The sequence below is a fragment of the Myodes glareolus genome, chromosome 2 (assembly GCF_982192425.1).
Source record: "Myodes glareolus chromosome 2, mMyoGla1.1, whole genome shotgun sequence".
NCBI classification, from domain to species: domain Eukaryota; kingdom Metazoa; phylum Chordata; class Mammalia; order Rodentia; family Cricetidae; genus Myodes; species Myodes glareolus.
In genome coordinates, this window is record NC_142027.1 from 4,405,615 (window position 1) to 4,429,312 (window position 23,698).

At 46.6% G+C, this 23,698-nt stretch overlaps 2 protein-coding genes across 3 annotated transcripts in view; one reads left to right on the forward strand and one right to left on the reverse strand.

Annotated features, from left to right (window-relative positions):
- The window catches only part of Sh3bgr (SH3 domain binding glutamate rich protein), a 31,823-nt gene extending 17,336 nt beyond the window's left edge, over window positions 1–14,487 (reverse strand). The window contains exons 1-2 of one of the 2 annotated variants that reach the window (XM_048422992.3): window positions 14,024–14,487; window positions 302–487 (exon numbers count right to left, since the gene is read on the reverse strand). In XM_048422992.3, the coding sequence (XP_048278949.2) occupies window positions 302–487; window positions 14,024–14,215 (378 nt within the window). In that variant the 5' untranslated portion in view covers window positions 14,216–14,487. Of the gene's footprint in view, window positions 1–301; window positions 488–5,192; window positions 5,451–14,023 lie in introns of those variants that run through there. The other variant, XM_048422996.3, reaches the window with a different exon arrangement.
- Lca5l (lebercilin LCA5 like) overlaps window positions 13,776–23,698 on the forward strand; it is a 32,873-nt gene continuing 22,950 nt past the window's right edge. Inside the window, 2 exon segments of the mRNA XM_085685828.1 lie at window positions 13,776–13,879; window positions 19,738–19,923. The gene's annotated coding sequence lies outside the window, so the exon portion shown is untranslated.

A 23,698-nucleotide genomic window follows, 5' to 3' on the forward strand; every position in this document is an offset into this window, starting at 1 on the left:
GAGAAGCAGAGCCCAGCAGCACGTGTCTGTCAACCTGGTGCTGGGAAAGGGTCAGAGATGGACTCCTACAACCCTTCCAGTCGAGCTGAATCAAGGAGCCCCAGGTCCAGCGAGAGACCCTGTCTCAAAACACAAAGCAGAAAGTGATTGGAGAAGACACCCAGTGTCAACCTCTGGCCGACATACACACACACGCGCGCGCACATATGTGTGGGCACACAGACTTGCAAACCACACACATTAATTAATAATGAATCCTGGTCAATGCACAGAAGACGTTACCACAGCCCTGAATACTCACCCCACAATACTGCTCTTCATTGAAGATCTGAGGCGGCAAAGGAATCCCATTCTGAGGCTTCTTCTCCCCGGGCACGTTCTCTCTCATCCACTTCCTGTTGTCTTCATCCCCGGCGATGTCCAGTTCCTTAAAGTCTATTTTATTGGCTTCCAAAAAGCCCACCACTTCTTGCTGTTTCTTCCTAATCTAGTTAAGAGCAGAGAAAAAAATGATCATTATTGTATTATAATATCATAGCTGGTTTTGAAGTGTGCTTGGTTGATGTTTACGTATCATTACGTATCATTTCTTCAGCTGTACTGTATATAGCACAAATAACTGTGTGCAGCAATAACACAAAGAAAACAATAAAATCACACCTTTCTGTTAGAAAGGATCGATAGAGGAGCAATGGAGCTGTGGTCCCGACACAGGTGTGATACTGTGCTAAATGCTGTTCTCAGTACCGGCCCCCCAGCAATAAAACAGAAGAAATCTGTCTGCCCTTGGACTCACCAAGGATCTCTTAAAACAGGCTCCTCAGATTGACTGGAACAAGTGAGGGAGACCTGGCCTGGGACTTTGAGAGAAGGAAGGGTTCTAGAGTCAAGTCTTGAGGAGGAAGGAGGAGGCGGGTGCCCTTCCTCTCTAGTGGGTACCCTCACCCACCTCGTCCTCCCCCCCCCCACCGTGGGCCCTTGCTCAAGTACTCTCATTGGGTATTCCTCGCAAAGGTTAGCTTTTGAAGGGGCTTCTCTTCTCCAGGTAGTGTCCTGAGCTGACCCCATGCACACAGCACCAGCCTTCAGAGGACTCCTCCCCTTCACGACAGAGAGAGCCGTGCACCTCAAGACTCACTCCACATCTTCCCTAGGTCCCTTCTCCGTCCTCAGGACGCCAAAGGCCCTGCTGCTTCCACACTGACTGGCTGCCCTAAGGGACAGGTCTGCAGGACCTGCAGGTCCCTGGGGGCCCAGTCACTGTGCAGAGCCTCGGGGACCTCGGTGGAGGCTAGGAAAACCCTTTCTCTATGCCCACAGCAAGCTTTGTCTGTCCTGCGGTCACCCAGCCACTGCTGGCCACCCCGGTGTGTCTGAGAATCCACAGCCACACCTCCCAGATCCCTTTACTTGACACCTCTTGTTTATTGTCTGGTACAGTGAGGAGATTTTCCAACCGAGGTCACCATACTGTAGTGTGGAGCCTGCTGGGCGGAAGTCACAGAAGACCTTTGTCCTAGCTCCAAGGCTGCTCTCGAGCAAGGGCTTAGGGCTTTGATTCCCTCATCTGCAAAGCAGACACAAAGGTGCCCTCTGGGGTGTTGGTGACAACTGTGTGGGACCGTGTGTGGCGATGCGGTCTGTGTGGCAGCCTGCAGTGCTGGGCACCCAGAACTCACCGTCCTTTCCCAGTCAGGCTAGCAGGTGGGGTCTCACTGTTGGGGTGTTGCTAGACACAGGGTCTCAGTACACAGCCCACGCTGTCCTAGAGCTAGCTACGTGGCCCAGGCTGGCTGCAACAGCATGTTCTTTCTGCTCTGGCCTCCTAAGTGCTGGGATTACAGGTGTGCGCCATCATGCCTGGTCGGCCACATACACGCTCTCATCGCCATTTTAAAGGAACAACGAGTTTCCAATGAATTGCTGGGGTTTCCAAGACTGACACCCAGATCAAAATAATTCACTCTTTTCTTGGGGGAGGCGCGGACAGACAGCTCCGTGAGTGAGTGCTTGCTGCACAAGCATGAGCTCAGATCAAGAACCTGCGTAAGAAAGTGGGTGTGGCCACAGGCTTACACGTAACCGCAGTCTGTGGGGCGACTTCCGGGGCTTGCAGGCTGCTAGCCTAGTATCAGTCTTAGCGAGAGATCCTGTCTCACGTGAATAAGGCAGGTAGTAATAGAGCAGGACACTGGACATCCTCCTCTGGCCTCTGCATGTGTGCGCAGATACATGCATACATGCACTCACGCGCAGCCATGCTCATACACCACACTCACAAACGCACACACATAGACACACGCACGCACGCGCACACACACACAGAGAAAGGCCCACTTTCCCTATCACATTTACACCACCAATCTAGTGGGAGAAGGGACTGAGAGCCTGGGAGGTCTTACAGGTGGCCCCTGCAGGGAACGAACGCCTTGAAAAAGGAAAGGCTGTCTGTCCTCTCTCTGCTCTCTGTCCCCATGATTCACCACAGTGACAGCCTTCTAGAAAGGAAGTCACATGAGGAGACACCGGCCCTTTCCCCTCAGGCCAAAGCCCTCACAAGCGTGGTACAATGTGGCCCAGGTCTTTGAATGTCATTGTTATAATGCTGACGTATAACATGCATTCCATTCCTATCGATGAGATTGTTGGCTATTTTTCTGTTGAGCCAGGATTCATTTTCTAAACATGTGGTCTTCACAGACCACCCTACACACGGGAGCAGGAACACAGTAGCCACCGCAGGTTTCCTGTCAAGTAGCTGTTGGGTGAAATTCCCTATTCCTGAATACTCAGCAGTACAGCTATGGGGTGTTGTGTTCGCTCTCTTCACGGTAAGACAGGAGTGCTCTATCTCCTTGGTTTTAGACAGTTCTTCTAATACGTAATGAGAATAGCCCTAGATCTACTAAAAATAGTCGCTAATAATCACAGTAACTAATAAGAACAACTACAATGCTCATTAATAGTAACGGTGGCTAACAAGCTCAGAACGGCAGCTGACACTGACAAGCAGCTGCCGGTGTCTACAACTACTAATCACGAAACTTTCCGGGGCCTACTCAGGCCCCGGCACAGTGCTGGGCGCCCGAGTGTGGCACCTCAGGAGTCCTCGTGACCTAGCTGTGTGGTGAACATTCTTCTTATCCTCATTTTACAGACAAGGAAATTGAGGCTTAGCAAGGGTCTCCTCCAAGGTCCCACGGTTACAGATGACACAGAAACATTTGCCGTAAACAAACCAAAGAAGTGTGTAGTTTATTCCTGTTGTCTAAAGAATATAAACAACCACACAGTCAGAGTAGATGAAAGGCTGGGGCTGGGGTAACTACTCCGTGGTTAAAAACACTAGCTGCTCTTCCAGAGGACCTGGGCTTAATTCCCAGCACCCACACAGTGGCTCACAGCCACCTGTAATCCAGTCCTGGGAATATGAAGTCTCTCCTGACCTCTGCAGGCACCAGGCACACATGTAGTGCACAGGCATGCATGTAGGCAAAACACCTAGGTACATAAAAGTTTAAATAAATAAATGACTGGTAAAAGTTTTCAACAATGCGCACATTTGAAACCCACTCGAGGGGCTAGGGAGATGGCTCAGTGGTTAAGAGCACTAACTGCCTATTCCAGAGGACCATGGTTCAATTTGCAGCACCCAAGTGGCAGCTCACAGCTACTTGTAACTTAAGTTTCAGTCATCGAAGTCCCTCACAGAGATACATGCAGGCCAACACCAATGCACATAAAGTAAAAATAAACTATTTTTTAAAATCTTTTTCAAAAGTTAAAAATAAAACCCACTTCATGAAAGACCCACCAAAGTCGTAATTCTTGAAAAAACTATTTTCAATCTAAGAAAACCCAAACATGTAATCTCAGAATGTAGCATTCACACAGCATGTATGCAGCCCCAGGTCTGTAGAAACAAACATGTCCTCATTATTTATATCCATCAAGCAAAGTTCATAGTCGCCACCAGTCATGAAAGATTTACATTTGCAGTCTCTGTGTTGTTTGGAATTCTCCATTCAAGATGTGTGCTCCTTTTTTCTCCTATTCCGGGTCTGAGGCCATTACGGGGTTAACGTGGCATTCCATCTGTCCCTAAGTCTACGTCCTAACCCTAATGACTGAGTAGAATCACAGAAACCATTATGGATGAGTGGGTGGGACTGCCAAACTCTTTGGTTTTCTGCTCACTCTCTCTGGAAATCCTCCTGAAGGTTCAGGGCTAGGAGTGGTGGCCCTCAGCAAGCTCTGGTTGGGGCTGGTACGTAGCCAGGCCCTGGAAACATCTCTGCTGAGTGACTGTCAGAATTCCAGCTGCAACCTGAGACCCTCTAGGAAGCAGCTATAAAAGGAAACAGCCCCCTCTCTGGTCTCTAACTCTCCGAATTAATTAACAGTTTTCTTCCCAAAGTCTCCCTCATTTCAGCTAAAATATTGGTCAAAACCTCAGTACAGAGAAAAACTGAATTCCAGCCAGAAGTCAATGTCTGATTCATTCCTAGGCGAACTGAGCCCCTGAGTTCCCTTATTTCTTTGGCAGGTGGGTCAAGATTTCACAGAACAAAGGTCTGAGTCAGGAGTGTATGGTCCAAAGAAACCCAGACAAAGCCATGGTATGGAACTGGGTTTTACCTCACACACTCTGGGTGCCTCAATCCTGGGAGCATTTAAAACTGTGACCTCAGATGAGTTTGCTATTGTCATTGTGACATCATTTTCCACAAATAATAATATCACACCCACTACCTTTATGCTTCAGCTAGTTCGAAGACGGAAGGAATTATGCCCTGAGACCGTTTTGCCGATCTCTTTCAATTCTCCCTGACATGTCGTCTTTTTCCAAGTTTTAATCTGAGTCTTACAGAATGAATGGTAAAGCACTCAAAAACCAAAGGCGGTGAGCTAATAACACAGGACAGAAAGCGCAGGCTGAGCGAGCGTGGAACACTCCTCCCTCCAGTCTCCTCTCACGCCCACCTGCCAGATCACACACTTCACCACACACTTTTTCCAACACCGGGAAGACAAATGCGAAAGGCGAAGGGCACTCATGCTCGCTGCAGTGCGCAGTTTACTCGCACACAAAAAAACAAAAACGGAATTCAAGACCAAAGCCTGGGCATACCCACTACTCCTCCAGAAGAAAATCACCCAGGAAGAAAGCCCACAGAGCCCCAGACACCTACCGCTATGGACCCAGAAGATGTGGCAACAAACACTTTGATAACCATTTCGACAGTCGGAAAGAGGACTCCCCCTAACACACCCCTGCTAGGGAAGTCGCTAGACAAATCCCGCGGTGACGCCGGGAGAGCAGGTGCCAGGTCTGTGTTGGACGCTGTTCCAAGGCTCTGCCCCCAGCCCTCCCCGACTACCAAGAGGCTAAAGGGTAACAGAGAGGCATCCTGGGTTTCCCCCTCCGTTTGGGATGTCAGGGAAATGATTGGCTGATAAAAGCAGCTACTGGACCCTTTCCCTTATCACTTTAAAGGCCTGACAACAGTCCGTAAAAGGCCAGGCTGGAGCTCCAGAGCGCACCAATCACAGACCTATGGAGAGATGCCTAGGGCAGAGGAGGAGGGGCCTGGGGAGGCTGGGGGCTGTGGAAAAGAAGCCTGGAGTCCGGAGCCTAGGGAAAAGCCCAGAAAACAAAACACCTTTTCCAGGAGGGTTTTGGACAAACAACAGAGTTGTGAAGACTGAGGCAGTCACAGTGGCCATTCAAATGAAGAGCAGCTCCCTGTTTGAAGTTTTCTAGAGGGTTATTTTTAAACAATCCAGTGAACTGTCATGTCACACAAGATCCCTTTAGGAGTGGCCTGTTTCCTGCTTTCTCTACCAGCTGCCGGGTGCTATAAAACCTCACGGACAAGACTGCAACTCGAAAATTATCTTCCCTGTGTTAAAGACTGTGGGGGATGGGGATGTTTATAGCACATTCTGATATACCTTATTTATATAGGTGATTTGAATAGCAGTAAAAAATATGAATACTGGCTGGAGCCATGGTTCAACGGTTAGGAGCACTGACTGCCCTTCCAGAAGACCTGGGTTCAATTCTCAGGTACCCACATGCCAGCTCACAACTGTCTGTAACTCCAGTGCCAAGGGATCTGACACCCTCATACCAATGCACATAAAATAAGATTAAATAAGTTTTTTAATCCGAATACAAAACTAATAAAGAAGCCCTAGTGCTACCAGCCCAGACTCTGTTGATGGGTGTCATGCGATGGTCTCCTGGCTAAAGTCACTCGCCTCCAACCCGGGTGACCATCCTGAGCTTTCTCCCTGGAACCTCATAGTGGAAGGAAAAGACAAATACACACAGACATAAACGTTCATACACACAGGCACACACATACACACTCATACAGGCAAACATGCACACTCATACAGACACACATGCACACACACATACATACATGCATGAATACACACACACACACACACACACACACACACACACACAAATTGAAAAATCATGTCCAAGGGCATTAGTGGCAAAGGCCTGTCACTTAGGAAACGCTGTGAGCATCGGCCTCCCTCTGGTTCCAGACCTTCTTCCTCCCCTGCTGCTCATCACGGAGGAGGGGAGCAGGGTGGGACCTCTTTGGCTTCTGAACCTGCTCCTTTCACCAGTGTCTCAGAGACCCTGAGATCTGTCCCTGTCACTCAGGTGGGTGTCTATGGTAAGAAATACCACTCTTATCCCTAGAATCCAGCTCAAGCTCAACTAATTCACAAGTCAGAATTTAACTTTGGAGCAGCATGAATTTATCGCTATAAATGTAAACAACTTAGAAGGCAGAGTAACAATGTGACCACTGAGAGAAACAGCATCAATCACTTCTCCCCTAGGACCGACGACTTCCCGAGGCACAGGGTTGAACTCCTCCTGTGGGGCATGTCTCAAGTCCAATCAGGAGAACAGGGTTACCCAACATGCACTCTTGCACTTTTGCACCAGCGAGCCCATCCTGCCTGGCATGTCTGTATTGGGGCATGCAGGGTCCAGCGTTGCAGAGACCACTGATGTCTTTTCTCCAGGCAGTACCCTGCCAGCACCTTCCAGTACTATGTAAGCTAGCCAGGAGCAGAATTTAGAGTTTCACAGTCAGTTCAAGATTGATTACTCTGTAACCAAATGTGTGGTGTCTTCAGCAATAGGGTCTCACCAACTATTTCTAGTGGGCAGAAAGAGCAACGCCAATAGCCTGTGTTGTTTGGGGAGCCTCTCGGGTCTCTCTGACCAGTAACTCATAGGGAGGTAACCCCTGTCCAGTACTAAGGTTTTCATTTAATATCTCAGGTCTTCAAGGAGCAGCATTGGTCACTAATGTTCAAAGTCCTTTAAAGATTGTATTTTTAATTAGCTTACAAACAAAGGAGGTTTCATAAGGCTACTTCATCCAGCTGTAGATTAATCATCCCCCACCCTCCTGCTCCCCACACTCCTACTCCCACCCATCCCCTTACTTAGTTGCCAGTGTTCACCCCATTCTTTCCTGTCACATATAAGCATACGATAGTGGGTGCTAGCTAGATAAATTAGAGACACATTACCATTAAAAGTATTGAAAATGAGCAACGGGGAGGGCTCAACCATAGACAAGACATTTATATCAACCCTCTTGCCAAAACACGGGGAGCATGAAAGAAGAGGGAGAAGAAAGAATGTACAAGCCAGAGGCTGGGGAGGGTGCTGCGAAGGGCTGTCCTCGGCACATGACACGGCTATTGCATATATGAACTCGGAGCAGCTGTGGTTACCCACATAAGGCCCGCCCAGGATCAAGTCAGCTAAAAGCCCCAGCTTGGAGAGGGGATAGGCCCCTGAAGCCCAGTCCTGGGCTAAGAAGCTGTTGCCAATACATGGTTGCTGGCAAAGGGAGGGTCACTTTTCTTTACGTGTGTGGCCCCCAGAAGATTCCCTGTGTCCCCGTAGATGATTCCAGTATTAACTGGATTCAGAGGGTTAAATAAATAAGCATAAAGGAAGGGGTATGTGATGGGAAGTCAAGGGAGAGGGGTGGATATAGCCAAGACACTTTATATGTGTCTATAAAATGTCCAAAGAATAAATAAAAGTTTAAAATTTTTAAGTTAGTTTTAGACTTCAACATGCAAAGTTAACTATTCCCAAAATTAGGTCTTCCAGGTAGATGAAAGCATTCTCCAAACTTGTCTCTAGAACTATTTATTTTATCCTAAGGCCCTCTGAAGATTATAGAACTTATTTTTTTCTCTGATTTCAAGATACCTACACCGTTTATATACCATTTTTTTCCTATACACTAAAATACTTTTCATGTCTTAAAGTCCATTATATGAGCATGGTATTTTTCCCCTCTGAGGACCGTCTAAGACAGTAATATGCTCGGCATATTTTCTTCCGAGATCAGATGAGATTGGACATGTTCAGCGTGATATGGCCTTAACCTAGGCGTATTTTCTAATAGCTGTGTACATTAGAAATGTAAACTGTGGCTGCATTCTCGTGTTTGCGGAGAACACACACACCCTGCTCAGAGGATAAAATATGTGTTCAGTAATGGTGTTCCCTCCAAATGCCAACTGCAAGGGTTCACAGAGGGAAAAAGATGCCGGCTGAAGTAACAGCTGCCCGTCTTTGGAGCTGATCATCAGCCTGCTCCATGCCAGGTATTGTGCACAAACCCCTCCTTTGATAAACCTTAACTTAGCTCCCACTCAGAGTGAGGACATAGATCTGGCTCTCTTAGCAGGTTACAAACAAAGCTCTACAAGGCTTCCCTCAAATCCCCTGGGCCCATGTTTCGTGGAGTTTATGATGGTTTTAACGAAAACGCATGGCCCCCATAGGATCATGGGAAGTGGCACTATTAGGAGGTGTGGCCTTGTTGGAGTGGGTGTGGCCTTGTTGGAGGAAGTGTGTCACTGGGGTGAGGTCTCAGATGCTCAAGTTACATCCAATGGGTCATTCTCTTCCTGCTGCCTGCCAATCTCGATGTAGAATCTCTCAGCTATGTCTCCAGAATCACGCCTGCCCGCTATGACCATAATGGACTAAATCTCTGAACTGGAAGTCACCCCCAATCATATGTCTTCCTTTATAAGAAACGGTCTGATCATGGTGTCTCTTCACAGCAACAGAAACCCTAATTAAGACTGATTTTTTTTTTAAGTATAACTTTTTTTGGATTATTTTGTTGATTTGTCAGTTTGGTATTGGTTTTCAAGACAGAGTCTCTCTACATAGCCCTGGCTGTCCTGTAACTCTCTATGTAAACTAAGCCGCCCTCAAACTCACAGAGAATCCCCAGCCTCTGCCTTCCAAGTGCTAGGAATAAAGGTGTGTAGCACCGTGACAGACCCAAGTACATTATTTTTTAGATAACCATAAAGATGTATACTTAGGACTCTGAAAAACTCCAGGATTCCTTAAGCGTTCCATTGGCATTGCTGAACATGGAGAGAACAAGCCATTGCCAGATATCCCAAATAAGTTCACAGTATGTTTCTGAACTGTTTTCCACCTCAGAGTGGAGCTGTGTGGCCACGTGAGCATGCGGGGGTGAACCACTTAGCCCCTGCGGTGGTTTGAGTGAGAATGGCCTCCAGAGGCTCATACATTTGAGTATTTGATCCCCAGCTGATGACATTGTTGGGGAAAGATCAGGTGTGGCCTTGTTGGAGAAGGTATGCCACTGGGGGAGGGCTTTGAGGTTTCAAAACCCTCAACAGGCCCAGTTCTCTCTCTCTCTCCCTCCCTCTCTCTCTCTCTCTCTCTCTCTCTCTGTCTGTGTCTGTCTGTCTGTGTGTGTGTGTCTGTATCTGTGTGTCTGTGTCTGTGTGTGTGTGTGTGTGTGTGTGTGTGTGTGTGCATGAGCATGCTCATTTCTTTGTTTGTGGATCAGGACGTAAGCTCTCAGTTAGTGCACCAGTGCCATGCCCGCCTTCATGCTACCAATGCTCCCTGCCATGATGACCACCGCCCTTCCAAACTGTAAGCCCCCAGTTAACTCTTTCTTCTATAACTTGCTTTGGTCATGGTCATGGTATCATAGAGTTCCCGGCCACAGGAAAAGGACCATAGAGTCAATCCAAGTATAATTAAAAGATTTATTAATTACTGCTAGCAGGACAACAGTCTTTGGAGCCAATGTTGAGATTGCCAAGCAAAAGGAAGAGGGGGGAGAATTTTTACAGTTGAGCATCTGCACAAGCAAGCGAAGGCTATCCACTCTGCCAAGGTTAGGTAGCAAGGCAACTTCAAAAGTCCTTCAATGTCTGCGTAAGCGGTTACAGAAGTCAAAAGGTAGTCACAGCATAACAAGAACATGTCGTGGCTGTACATTTTTGGGCTGGGGAAGGGTCACTGAGGCAGCATTACTGGGCACTTATCTTCCAGGAACTGTAATCAGAGACACTCAGCTAGTGGGTACCAAGATGGACGCCACAATGGCATCACAAACGTGACTGAGACAGCGACACAGCCTATAATTCCAACAGTTTGGGAAGTAGAAAAAGGTGATAATTATATACAAGTACAAATTTGACAAAAAAATATATAAAATTCTTGTTGTTGTAGGTTTTTGTTGCTATTGTTTTTTGCTATTGGTTATTGTTGTTGTAGTGGTCCTGGTTGTCCTGGAACTCTCTTTGTAAACCAGGGTGGCCTTGAACTCAGAGATCTGCCTGTCTCTGCCTCCAGAGTGCTGGGACTAAAGATGTGTACCACAATTCCCAGAGACAGATAAAAGCATAAGAGAGAGAGAGAGAGAGAGAGAGAGAGAGAGAGAGAGAGAGAGAGAGAGAGACTGTAATGAGGTAATGAGCCAGGACCCATCCCTGTATCACTGACTTTTCTGGGGACCTCTTTTTCTCCCAATTCCCTGATTGAATCTATATAACATATCTTTAATGAGATCTCCAACTCTGCTTCTAGCTGGAGAACAGCTCAGCAGTCAAGAGCCATGTCCTACTTTCTCAGAGGACCAGAATTCAGTTCTCAGAACCAAACTGGAGTGATTCACAATTCCAGCTCTCCAGCTCCACGGGATCTGAAACCACAAGCACCTGTGCCTGCATGCACACATCTAGATGCACACATACAAACAATTCAAAATGAAATAAAACTTAGATTAAGAACATGGTGGCACACACCTTTAATGACAGCATTCGGGAGACAGAGACAGGCAGATCTCTGAGTTCAAGGGTAGCCTGGTCTACTTTAATGGTTCCAGGCCAGCCAGCACTACATAGTAAGACCCTGTCTCAAAATAAATAAATAGAGGTTGAAGACATAGTTCAGCAGTTAAGAGTACTTGCTGTTCTTACAGAAGACCTGAATTTAAATACCAGCACAGCTAAGAACAGGGACTGGAGAGATGGCTCAGCAGTTAAGATTACTGTACTTGCTGCTCTTACAGAAGAGCTGGGTTCAAATCCCCATATCCTAGAACAACTAAGAACTGTCTGTACCTCCAGTATCAGAGGATCTAGCACCCTCTTCTGGGCTTCTTAGGTACTGCATACATGCACCTAGTACATACACACACACACACACACACACACACACACACACACACACGTACATGCACAAAATACCTAATTTTCCTTAATTACATGACAATCTTGGGACCAACCTGGACTACATGAGATCCTGTCTCAAAGAAAACAAAACCCACACACACATACAGTATTAAAGGGGGTAAACATTAAAAAAAAAATCTAACTCTACAGACATTTAAAAACAAGAGATAAATGACGGTGGGGCAGAGTGGTACTTATCCGTAAAAGGCAGAAACAGGATGAGTTCTATGAGTTCAAACACTAATGAGTTCAAAGCTAGCCTGGTCTATATGTGGAGTGAGGCGCTGTCGGTAAAAAAATATTAAAAAGTCATTGATAGTTCAATGGTCAAGAGCACTGGTTGCTCTTCCAGCGTTACTGAGTTCAATTCCCAGCACCCACATGATGGCTCACAACCATCTATAATGAGATCTGGTGCCCTCTTCTGGCCTATAGGTATACATGCAGGGCATTCATACATAAAATAGAAATAAATAAAAAATTTTAAAAGGTGATTGACAACTTGGTAGTATTTACAACATGTATCATAGACTGTTTCCATACATCAAAAGTTCTTCCAAAACCAGTTTTACAAAGATTTATACCAAGTTTAGAAGTAAGCTAAAAAGCCAGGTTCACCCTAGTAGACCAGGCCACTTGGGAGGCTGGGTTAAGAAGACCACTTAATCCCATAAATTGGAAGCCAGTCTGGCCCGTGTGGTAAAAATTAAAAATCAAAATCCTTAGGCACTGGGTTGCATCTCCAGTAGCGATACAAGAAATGGGAGTTTGGAGGAGACTACAAAATATGGATAATGGGCACTGTGAACTGACATTCATCCCCCCCAAAGAAAAGCCACATCCATGTTAAAGATTCTAACATCTGATTGGCTAATTAGATTACATAATTTCATAACTGTGGTTTGGAATCAAATTACCTTGGGCTATCTTTAGTCTTAATAGCCTGTCACTGTACACACCCTGATTGACATAAAATTTTTACGACTGTCAGGTAAATCATTTTAGAAAGGACAAACAGACCCTACACAATTTCCTGGCTTGCTATAACCAGCTTGGTATCATCTGTGTTGCAAGTGACTTATGAATTATCTTGCTCTGTAACTATCAAAACTTTACAAGACGTTTACCATGTTGGAACATGATCTTTGAGTAAAATCTGTATTCCCAGATCATGGTTGTTATGGTAAAAAATAAAATGCCACAGGTCCCTGAGGGGCGCAGTGGCAGATACGCTGCAGGTCCCAAGACCACAGCGGACCATGAAGGCAGCCGGGTCCCAGGCAGGGAGCCAGGCCAGCAGGTCCTAGGCACACAGCCTCATGGTGGATGAGAGAGACCTAGATGGGTAGGCACACCATGCAGAGTGAGGTTGGATACTTATTTATTGGGTTATGGAGGGGAAAAGGAAAAGGGGAGAAGGAAGAAGAGCAGAGAGGGAGGAAGAGAGAGAGGGGAGAGAGAAAGAGGGGGCTCAGGCTAGAAGCAGAAGGAAGATCTGACTGCCTCAGTGGCCAACTGGGGATGAAGTGGGCAGGACTTGTTTCTTAAAGGGACAGGACAGACCATTACAATGGTCCCTCACATTTAGTTCCAGAATAAACTTCTCTTCCCTGGAAGGTGAGAACCTTGGTGGTGGTTGTTGCTGTTGTCATTTTGCGTGTCACCAATAAAAATATTAAAACCACCTACCCTTCTTAGTAACTGGGAACTTACAATTAAAGATGCCGGTTACAACTATCAAACTCATAAATTATACCGAGTGACTTCTGTCTTAGACTGTAGTCAGTCTGTAAATTATTTTACACCAAACACATTGTTTCTGTGCTTGGATTTAATGTTAGTAGAAGCCCCACATGTATAAAACCAAGGATCTCTGTGAGTTCAAGGCCAGCCTGGTCGGCAGCCCGAGTTCCAGAGCAGGCTCCAAAGCTACAGAGAAACCCTGTCTCGAGAAAAACCAAAAAGAAAAAAAGGGAACCACCAAGTTTACCAGGGACACTCTGTTCCCGGTCCTCTCCCTTCCTGGCACTGCCACTGGGAGCAGGTTTAGCTATAAATTCCTTCTCTGGTCGCTACTCCAACTTTTCAGCACGCATGCGCAGACCTGGTGCCCCGCCTCCACTCCTGGGCGCCCCCCCACCGACCACGCTCAGAGCACGCATGCGCACACCTCGCGGCCTAGTGCCCCGCCTCCAGCCCTGCCAGTGGTCCCAGGAGGCCCCGCGTGGTTTCCATAGCGACACCGGCGCTTCCTTAGGTCCTGGGTTGAGGCAGCTGCGGGAGCAGCGCGGAGCAGGTAACGGCCTTGGCGCCGCAGTGGTCCCCCGCAGTCATGGTCCGGTCAGCCGGCGCCGGTCTCCGCGGAGCCGCACGACAAGCTCCTCCCCGGGGTCCGCCTTGTGGGTCCCCTCGCCCGTTCGGGCCTCCCGCCTCGCCTTACCTCGGCCGAGCTGGTAACGTAGCCCCCGGCGCCTCCCTGCCCAGGAAGTGCGGCCTGCACACACTGGAGCATGCGCCACCCGGGGTCCTCGAAGTCGTGGTCTTCGAAGTGAAGAGAGTGCGTGTGGGGTCCGAACCTCGGTGCCCCTTTCCCGGCTTCCAGAGCATCGTTATCCCGAACTCCGTTGTGCATTACCGCCCCGCTGGGTTGCTTTCCTTCCAACTCCGTGGGCAGTCCATCTTGTTTTCCGCCCACTACTCAGACTTGGGACTCTTTGTCAACCCAACTTCGCTCGGGTGCTTTACAATTACCTTGGCAACAGTTAATTCGTTTCCGGCCAGCTTTTTGTTGGCCCTAGATAGATAACATTGAACCTGTTTTCTGTTTGCACGAATCCCTTGGATGGATTCATCCAGTTCCAGAGACTCAAAGCCCACATGAATGCCAGTGAGCCCAAAGTGTGTCTATTCAGCCCGGCCCCTTCTCTGAACCTCAGCCGGGCGGACTCAGCCGCAGCTTGCTGCTGTCTTACTAGGTGTCCAAGGTGCCTGATAAGCCCGCAGCCAGGCTCCACCCAGTCGCTGGAAATTCCGTTCTTCCACTTCGTCAGGCCTTCGTGTCTAGTGACTCTGTCAGCACTCCCTCTCACAATACACCCAGCACATTCTTAGTTGTACCTTCTTCCCAACCCCTGCTACCGCCACGTCAGTCCCCAATTATTTCAGTAATTTGATTGTTTTCCCTGATATGCCCTTTCTCTACTTGAGCATGGTCATTCATTTTATACCAAAAAAGAAGGTTTTGTGGAACTTGTAAATTTATGCTTCCCAAAGGTACAAACAGTATATTTTAGGCCGGGTGGTGGTGGCACAGAACTTTAATCCCAGCACTTGGGAGGCAAATGAAGCAGATATCTGTAAAGTTCAAGGCCAGCCTGGTCTGGTCTACAAAATGAGTGTCAGGGCTACACAGAGAAACCCTGTTTCAGAAAACTAAAACCAAAAAATCCAGTATTTTAGTATATATTTTTGAAAACTCCCAATTTTAAGGCAAGACTACCTAAGCATGGTAGGACTGACACAGAAGGGTTTCTTAAGAGCTGGACTCTTAGGGACCCCGTTAGTCCCTGGTTTAAACTGTGGGGAGAACTTTAAAACGGACTGTACAGAAAAACAAACCCCAGAGCTCCTCCCAACCCTAAGCTCTCCTTCTATCCCCATGCCTTCTCTCCCAGGCTCCTTAACAATGGAGGCCCTCAGGTTCAGTGCCGGTTTCCCGTCTCCCCAGACCCTGACATCACTTCTTACTATTACTAGTTTAGCCCCAGCCCACCGTGCACAAGCAGGGCCTCTCAGTAGACTGAACAGGAACCTCGTCCATTGTAAAGCAGGGTGCCTCCGCCCTTCACCCCACACCAGGTAAACTGCCCAGCCTTGATGATGCCTCACGTTGCTAGCAGCACCTTGGTTCAGGCGGCCACTGCATGTCAGTCAGCTTCCCACAGCTAGACCCAGTACTGAAGATAGTCAACTTATAAAGATCAAAGGTCTGCTTAGAGGCTTCAGGCCAGGGTCAGTTGAAGCCATGTTCCAGGGACCTAAAGTCTCCGTTATGTAGCCTCACAGAGTTAGATCTTTCCTTTCAGACAGAACAGACCCCTGAGACTGATTTATTGTCCACATAGGAGTCTTTCCCAAAGCAACCTCATTTCGTGACACATCACATGGTTCCTGGCACGTGACATGTGGGAATAGTGCCTGGAATGAGTGTCCACTGCATACAGGATTGATTTCTCTGCTAGGTGCTCTAGGACAATTTCACTGACATAGAAGGAAAATTATCGTAAAAAATAAACACTGGGGACAAGTAAAGTTAGGGGAGTTAGAAATAGACATTTCTCTGATGACCATACCAGCTTCCTCTGCGCAGGACATTCCACTGTAGTACCACCACTTGGTGGAAACAGAGAGGCTGGGCCTCCAGCCCTGACGGCAAGACTGTTGTGTCCATGAATTCAAAACTAGGTAAACGCTTGCAATTGGTAAATATTCAAAACCCACATGTAAGCACCCAAAAGCTAGTCTGTAGCCACCCAAAGGCTCTGGAACTTGACACTTCTCACATTGCAACTCTTGAAGAGAGAGAGAAATGTGTGTTTCACTGATGGAATTTTTTTGAGATAGGATCTCAATATGTAATTCTGACTGGCCTGAAACTCATTATGTAGACTAGACTGGCCTCAAACCCATAGTGGCCTCAAACCCTGCCCCACTCCGCTTGCAAAATGCTGGGTTAAGTTGTGATCCACTATGCCTGGTTCACTTGTAGATTTAGAGTTGGGCCTTAGAAGTCATTGAGAAATCAGCTAATTTCTTGCCTTAGCAGATGAGGCTAAAGAGCTACTTGTATTAGCAAAGCTGGAGTATAACCCCAGATATCTTGCCGTGTCTCTTTCTCTCTTTTTTCTGTCTCTCAATGTTAATTCTTAATTTCCCTTGTCAGTGTTTAGAGTTCTCAAATTTCTATATCAAAAATGAGATACAGTATTAGAAGATACTGTGTTTGGAACAGCTTTCTTTAAAAATCCTCAGATCCCGGCCCTGCAGTCCGGTGTAGTGCCGTGTGTGTAAGCTCAGGGAAGAGCCTTTCCGGCCATTCTCCTGTTGTTCCAGAACGTGCTCTGTCTTCTGCCTCATCTACTAAAGGGTTGCTTTACGAGTTCTTTATAAAGTAAGGAAATTAGCAGCTTGTCACGCATATTGGAACTAATCTCCTGTTTGTAGCACGCCACTTACATTTTGTTTGCTGTTGCTTCCATTTCAGTCTGGGCTTTATGCCTTGCCAAATCTTGTGCGGTTTTTTGTTTGCTTGTTCATTTTGTTTTTGTTTTTTGTTTTTTTGGGGTTTTTTTGTTTGTTTGTTTGTTTTTTGCTTTTTGAGACAGGGTTTCTCTATGTAACAGCCCTGGCTGTCCTGGAACTCATTTTGTAAACCAGGCTGGCCTCAAACTCACTAGATCACCACCTTATTATTTTCAGAGAATTTTAAAGAGTTTTGAAGTTCTGTGTGAGTGTTGGTATGTGCATCTGAGTACAGTACCCACAGACGCCAGAAGAGGGCATCAGATCACCTTGAGCTGGAGTATGCGCAGTTATGAGCCTCCTTGTGCTTGTGGTGCTGACACTTGAACTTCTGTCCTCTTCAAGAGCAACAATTGCTCTTAACCACGGAGCCATCTCTCCAGTCCCATCTCCACCTTCATTTTAAGAAGGACCTTCCACTGAACCTGGAGCTCATCAATCAACTAGACTGTCCGGCCAGCAAGCCCCAGGGATCCTCCTGCCTCTGCCTCCCCAGTGCTAGCATTGCAGACATGAGCCACCAGGCCCAGCCTTTTTCATGAGTGCCAGGAGTCAGAGCCCAGATCCTTATGCTCGTGTTAGAGCATTGTACTAAGCCATTGCCACAGCCCCATCTTTCTCAGTGTCTTACAAAGTGCTCTAAGGATGCATTTCTGCTCCCTGCAGTTAATAAATAAGTTACCTCTCGTTTCCAGTATTTATACCTTTGGTTTCTTTCTCATGTGTGATACTTTAGTTGTGAGCCTTGCCTTTAACAGCTAAACCATCTCTCTGATTCCATTGTCTAGAGCCTGAAGAACAATATTAGTTACAGATAGAATCTGATTCCATTGTCTAGAACCTGAAGAACAATATTAGTTACAGATAGAAGGTATCCTTTTCTTTATCCTTGTGCCAGCTTGACATCTCATTTACCACATTGAGGAAGATTTCATTTAGAGCATTTTCAGCTGGGCTTAGCAGTAGTGAAGGTTTATCAGAAATAATGAACATGCATACAGAAATTAAGAAAGTACAGAAAAACTAAAAAGAAACATATTTGATCGTATTTATTGAACACTCGGTATCCCTAAGACTTCTTCTAGACTCTAGAGGTATCACATTAGGTAAAGCAGTCATCATATCGTCCACAGTGAAACATAAAGTACCATGTAAGTAAGTAAGTAAGGACTGGTGCATGCTGCACTACGATCTGCACTAAAAAGACAGGCAGTGCGGATGGAGTAAGGAAAAGGGAGATGTGCTGAGCCGTTATTTCCCACTGACATGGAAGCTGAGACACAGCAGGCAAGCAAGGGTGCTGAACACTAACCTTCCCTGGAAAGAATCCAGAGCATTGGTCCCACTGAGCTTGCCTGCCAGGGCATATGATATAGGAATGTGCAGAAAGAGCATTTGAACTCTACAGGCATGACAGTTGCCTCTCCATAGAATAATTTCTGGAAGATACTGTACATATGAATTAGTAATCACTTCAGTATATGGTATTTGGATTTTTCTCACATGGTCCTGGATGGATCCCAAGCACTGGGGAAGCAGGGAGAAGTTATGGTTGTAATACTAATAATGGTCAGAAATTTTGTAAGTCATGAGACCTACTGAGAACCATGTGTAACAATCACCACCCAATATCACTGCTTCTAAAATAACACCAAGAGCCTACCAGTCATACCAAGATGCCTTTCCTTTGATGTTTTGTCATCTATAGTAACACATAATGCAATAATTTTTTGTTAAACACCAGAAAAAGGAACAGGCATGTTCTCATATGACTCTTTGGATTCTTCCTTCCACGCAGCTGTCTGATGTCACAGCCAAGCATTCCCCAGTCAGTGCCGTGTTCCTGACAGGAGCAGCTTAGGAGAGAGGAAGACTGATTTGGCTCCCAGTCTGAGGGACAGTCATTGTTGGGGAAGGCATGGCAGCAGGAGCACGAAGCCTTGGTCACATCGTGTCCGTTCAGGAAGCAGAGAGAGCGAGTCCTGGTGCTCAAGTAGCTTTCTCCTTTTTATCCACCTGTGTGATGGCGGCTCTCCACCTCAACGAACATAATCCAGAAATCATGTCTAGAGCTTTGTCAGCTAGGTGACTCTAGATCCTGCCAAGCTGACAATCAAGAATGACTGCAGCTGGGGATTGAGACCATGGTTAAGAGCACTGGCTACTCTAGAAAAGGACCCAAGTTCAGTTCCAAGCACTCATATGGTGGCTCACAACCATCTGAGACTCCAGTTCCAGGGAATCTGATGCCTTCTTCTCTCCTCCAGGGACACCAGGCATACAAGTGATGCAGGCAGAACACCCATACACAATCAATTTTTAAAAGAAGAGTAACTACAACTCTTTGGAAGAAAAAAAAAGACCTCAATGTACAGTAATCTATAGTGCAGACAAACATAGTATCTCAGTTACTTTTCTTTTGGTATGAGGAAACACCATGACCAAAGCAACTTAAAAGGATGGCATTTAATTTGGGGGCTTACATTTCCAGAGGATTAGAACTCAAGGTAAGGAGCGTGTCAGCAAACAGATAGGTGTAGTACTGACACAGTAGCTGAGATCTTAGATCTGATCCGGAAGCATGAGGCAGAGGGAGCTAATCTGAAAGTCCACCCCCAGGGACACCTCCTGGTAAGGCTACACCTCCCAATCCTTCCCAAACAAACAGTTCCACCGTCTACAGACCACGCATTCGAATACGAGCATTCTCTCTCAAACTACCAGAGAGGTGATAGATAGATGATAGATAGATAGATAGATAGATAGATAGATAGATAGATAGATAGATAGATAGATATGGTTCTTACACAAATGTGACTGTGAGGTTAACACTTTTCTTCTGTAACATTTTAGGGTTTTTTGAAATATAGCCTTTATTTTAAAAAGAGACTAGAACATGTCAGAAAGGCCTACTTGGAAGCTTCATGAGTCCTGCAGTGAAGAGTGTTCCGCATGAGGCCTACAGTGAAGAGTGTTCCGCATGAGGCCTACAATTCATCTCCAGACACCTTAGGGGATGAGTTTGGAAAAGAGCAACAGGTACGCAGTAATTCCGTCTTAAATAATTCAGTACGTGCTTTTTTAGCTGCCTTATTGCAAAACCAGGATTGAAAAACAGAGTGTAGAACCATGATAATCCATGTGTACACCTAGATCTAGAAGTTTCTTATGTCTCCCTTTATAATATGCAGATATAATGAACACAAAGGTTTGCTGCTGTTAAGAATATTCTTATGTCTCCCTCAATAGTAGACAGACACAGCGCAAAGGTTTGCTGCTGCTAGGAGCAGGCATCCCTTCGGTCTGGTGCAATCCGTGAGCAGAACCATTCAGATCCCCCATTGTAACAGCTGGAACAATTTTGGTTTGTGTTCCTGAGTCATGAAAGCAGAGAACCACCTGTGTACCATTCACTGCAGAGTCAAAACTGTGCTTCATACTGTAAACACTGCTAAAAGATCTCGAACTAGACACTCCTTAGACGTGACAGAGCGAAGTCGGGCACTAGGCAGCACTTGCCTGTTTGTTTCAGCATCTTGAAGATAGTTCGCTTCTCTAACCCCGCACCTAACAAGCACTAAACAAATATTCTCTGCTTTCCTAGTTAATGAAGCACCCTGGGGCTGACCCAGGTCATTATGGGTTATGGTCATGTAAATTCACATGCAGAAACAGCGTAGGTGTTAGTTGGGAACTGCTAAATGCAGCGAGTCATGCTATTTCAGACACGCAAGAAGAGCTCGTGTCAGTTAAAAGTGCACTCCTCCTAACATCTGTCATCCGTGAATTTATAACAGATCAGTGATGAAGCCAGAAAGTTGTTAACTCCAGACAGCGCCTGATGTTCTGCAGGGCACATCTCAGTGCTGACTACAGTTGCATGCAAGAATCAAAACTTGCTCTTATTTTGGTTTATATTGCCCATGATGGATCTTATCTCCCAGTACAGGTGAACCCAAACAGCCATACTCAGCAGCAGAGGTAAAGATTTTAATATAGTTCTAGGGTCCTGGGAATTCCAGAATCCTAATGTTTTACCTCTTTGGTGGGTATAATTTATGCTAAGTACAGGTACTCCTCCAGACAACAGTGAGACTATGTTCATGTAAACTTACCATCAAAAATATGTTTGGGGGGCACTGGAGAGATGGCTCAGAGGTTAAGAACATGCAGGTTCCCAGCACCACATGTCAGGTCACAGGTCTGATGTCCACTTCTGACCTCTGAGGGCACCAGGCATACACATGCATATATTGTACACATACCACACAAGTGTGGTGACCAGAGTTCAATCCCTCAAACCCATGTAAAGATAGGAGAGAACTGACTCTGACCTGCACTTCATGCCATGGTCTGCGTGTGCTCATACATACATACATACATACATACATACATACATACATACATGGTCTGTGTGTGCCTACACATGCATTATGCATTCACACAATAATAGTAAATATTTTTTCAATGTTAAGCCAGGAATGGTAGCACAGACAGAAGCAAGTGGATCTCATAGAGTTCAAAGGCACCCTGGTCTTATTCACACATGATCTGGACAGTCAGAGCTACATAGAGAGACCATGTCTCCATAGAGATCCACCTGCTTCTGTCTCCAGTACCAGGATTAAAGCACATTTCACTATGCCTGACTGCAATCCCCTTCTTATCCTGGAGACACTGCTCCCTTGTAGAAGGAGCAGCAGGCTGCTTCCCGCTGCCTGGCTAGCTTTACCGCCGTTCCTTCTACACTCCCTACTTCAAGGAAGGAATATGATGATTTGTCAAAGAAATCGCTTGTCTGTTTCTCCAAATCGGTTGGTGTCAGATTTCAGTGATCCTGAGCAGCCAGTAGTGAACAGTAGGGTGTTGCTTCTGTGTCCTGTTAAACAGTTAACAAGTGGCCACAATCCAAAACTAGTCAAGTCTAAGTCAAAAGCGTTGACTATAAGTGACTAGCTTAGAAGGAAATGGAACTGGATGTAGTCAGGTTACTTTTATTGTTTTTATTGAGCTATATATTTTTCTCCATTCCTCTCCCTTCATCTCCCCTCCCCTTTTACCCTCTCCCATAGTCCCCATGCTTCCAATTTACTCGGGAGATCTTGTCTTTTTTCTGCTTTCCATGTAGATAATATCCATGTATGTCTCCCTTAGGGTCCTCATTGTCTAGGTTCTCAGGGATTGCGAATTGTCGGCTAGTTTTTCTTTGCTTTATGTCTAAAAGTCAATTAAGAGTGAGTGCATATTATACTTATCTTTCTGTGTCTCGGTTACCTCTCTCAATATGATGTTTTCTAGATCCATCCATTTGCCCGCAAATTTCAAGATGTCATTATTTTTTTCTGCTGTGTAGTACTCCATTGTGTAAATGTACCACATTTTTCTTATCCATTCTTCAGTCAAGGGGCATTTAGGTTTTTTCCAGGTTCTGGATATAACAAACAATGCTGCTATGAACATAGTTGAGCTCATGTCCTTGTGGCACGATCGAGCATCCTTTGGATATATACCCAAAAGTGGTATTACTGGGTCTTGAGGAAGGTTGTTTCCTAATTTTCTGAGAAATCGCCACACTGACATCCAAAGGGGCTGTACCAGCTTGCATTCCCACCAGCAATACAGAAGTGTTCCCCTTTCCCCCACAACCTCTCCAACATAAGTTGTCATCAATGTTTTTGATCTTGGCCATTCTTACAGATCTAAGATGGAATCTCAGAGTTGTTTTGATTTGCATTTGGATTTAGCCAACTTTAAAATGCCAAGTTACCGTCAGATTACATAAGCAGGAACTTTCTGACTGAGCAGTCAAGTGAGACAGTTTCTCTTTACTCAGTTCCCTCGCTCACCTAGTAAAAGCCTGGAAGCCCTTCCCACAGCCTGGAAATGCAGACCACAGCTGGCTGCTGGCCGCTGGCTCGTGAATGGATGTTTAGTTAAAACTCATAGCATTCAAGCCAGCACTCGGGAGGCAGAGGCAGATGGATCTCTGTGAGTTCCAGGCCAGTCTGGTCTACAGAGCAAGTTTCAGACAACCAGGGCGATTACACAAAGAAACCTTGTCTCAAAAAAGAAAAAAAACAAAAAACAAAAAAAAACACAGAAAAAAAAGGAAAAGGAAAAGACCCCCTCATCACATTGTTAGCATGCTCGGGGTTGACTTGGACACTCTTGGTCTCCTAGGCAGTACCTCATCACCTTGTCCTACTCAGACCCAGCTCTGGCTGAGCTCAAGGAGACGCAGAGCTAAGTGCAGGGAAAGAGAAGCCACACTGCTTTCCCTGTAGCGTCCAGTGGGATACCCCCTGCCACGACCTGTGCAGGATGGGTTTTCCAGTGGATAGTTTCTAGGCCTTCCGCAGGCACCCAGGCATGACTCCCACTCACACCAACCAGGTAAGTGCTGGGCCACTCAGCTGTGCTGGCTGCTCACTCCCCCCCACTCAGCTGTGCTGGCTGCTCACTCCCCCCACTCAGCTGTGCTGGCTGCTCACTCCCCACCCTCACTCAGCTGTGCTGGCTGCTCACTCCCCCCCACTCAGCTGTGCTGGCTGCTCACTCCCCCCACTCAGCTGTGCTGGCTGCTCACTCCCCCCACTCAGCTGTGCTGGCTGCTCACTCCCCCCACTCAGCTGTGCTGGCTGCTCACTCCCCCCCCCCCCACTCAGCTGTGCTGGCTGCTCATTCCCCCACTCAGCTGTGCTGGCTGCTCACTCCCCCCCACTCAGCTGTGCTGGCTGCTCACTCCCCCCCACTCAGCTGTGCTGGCTGCTCACTCCCCCCCCACTCAGCTGTGCTGGCTGCTCACTCCCCCCAC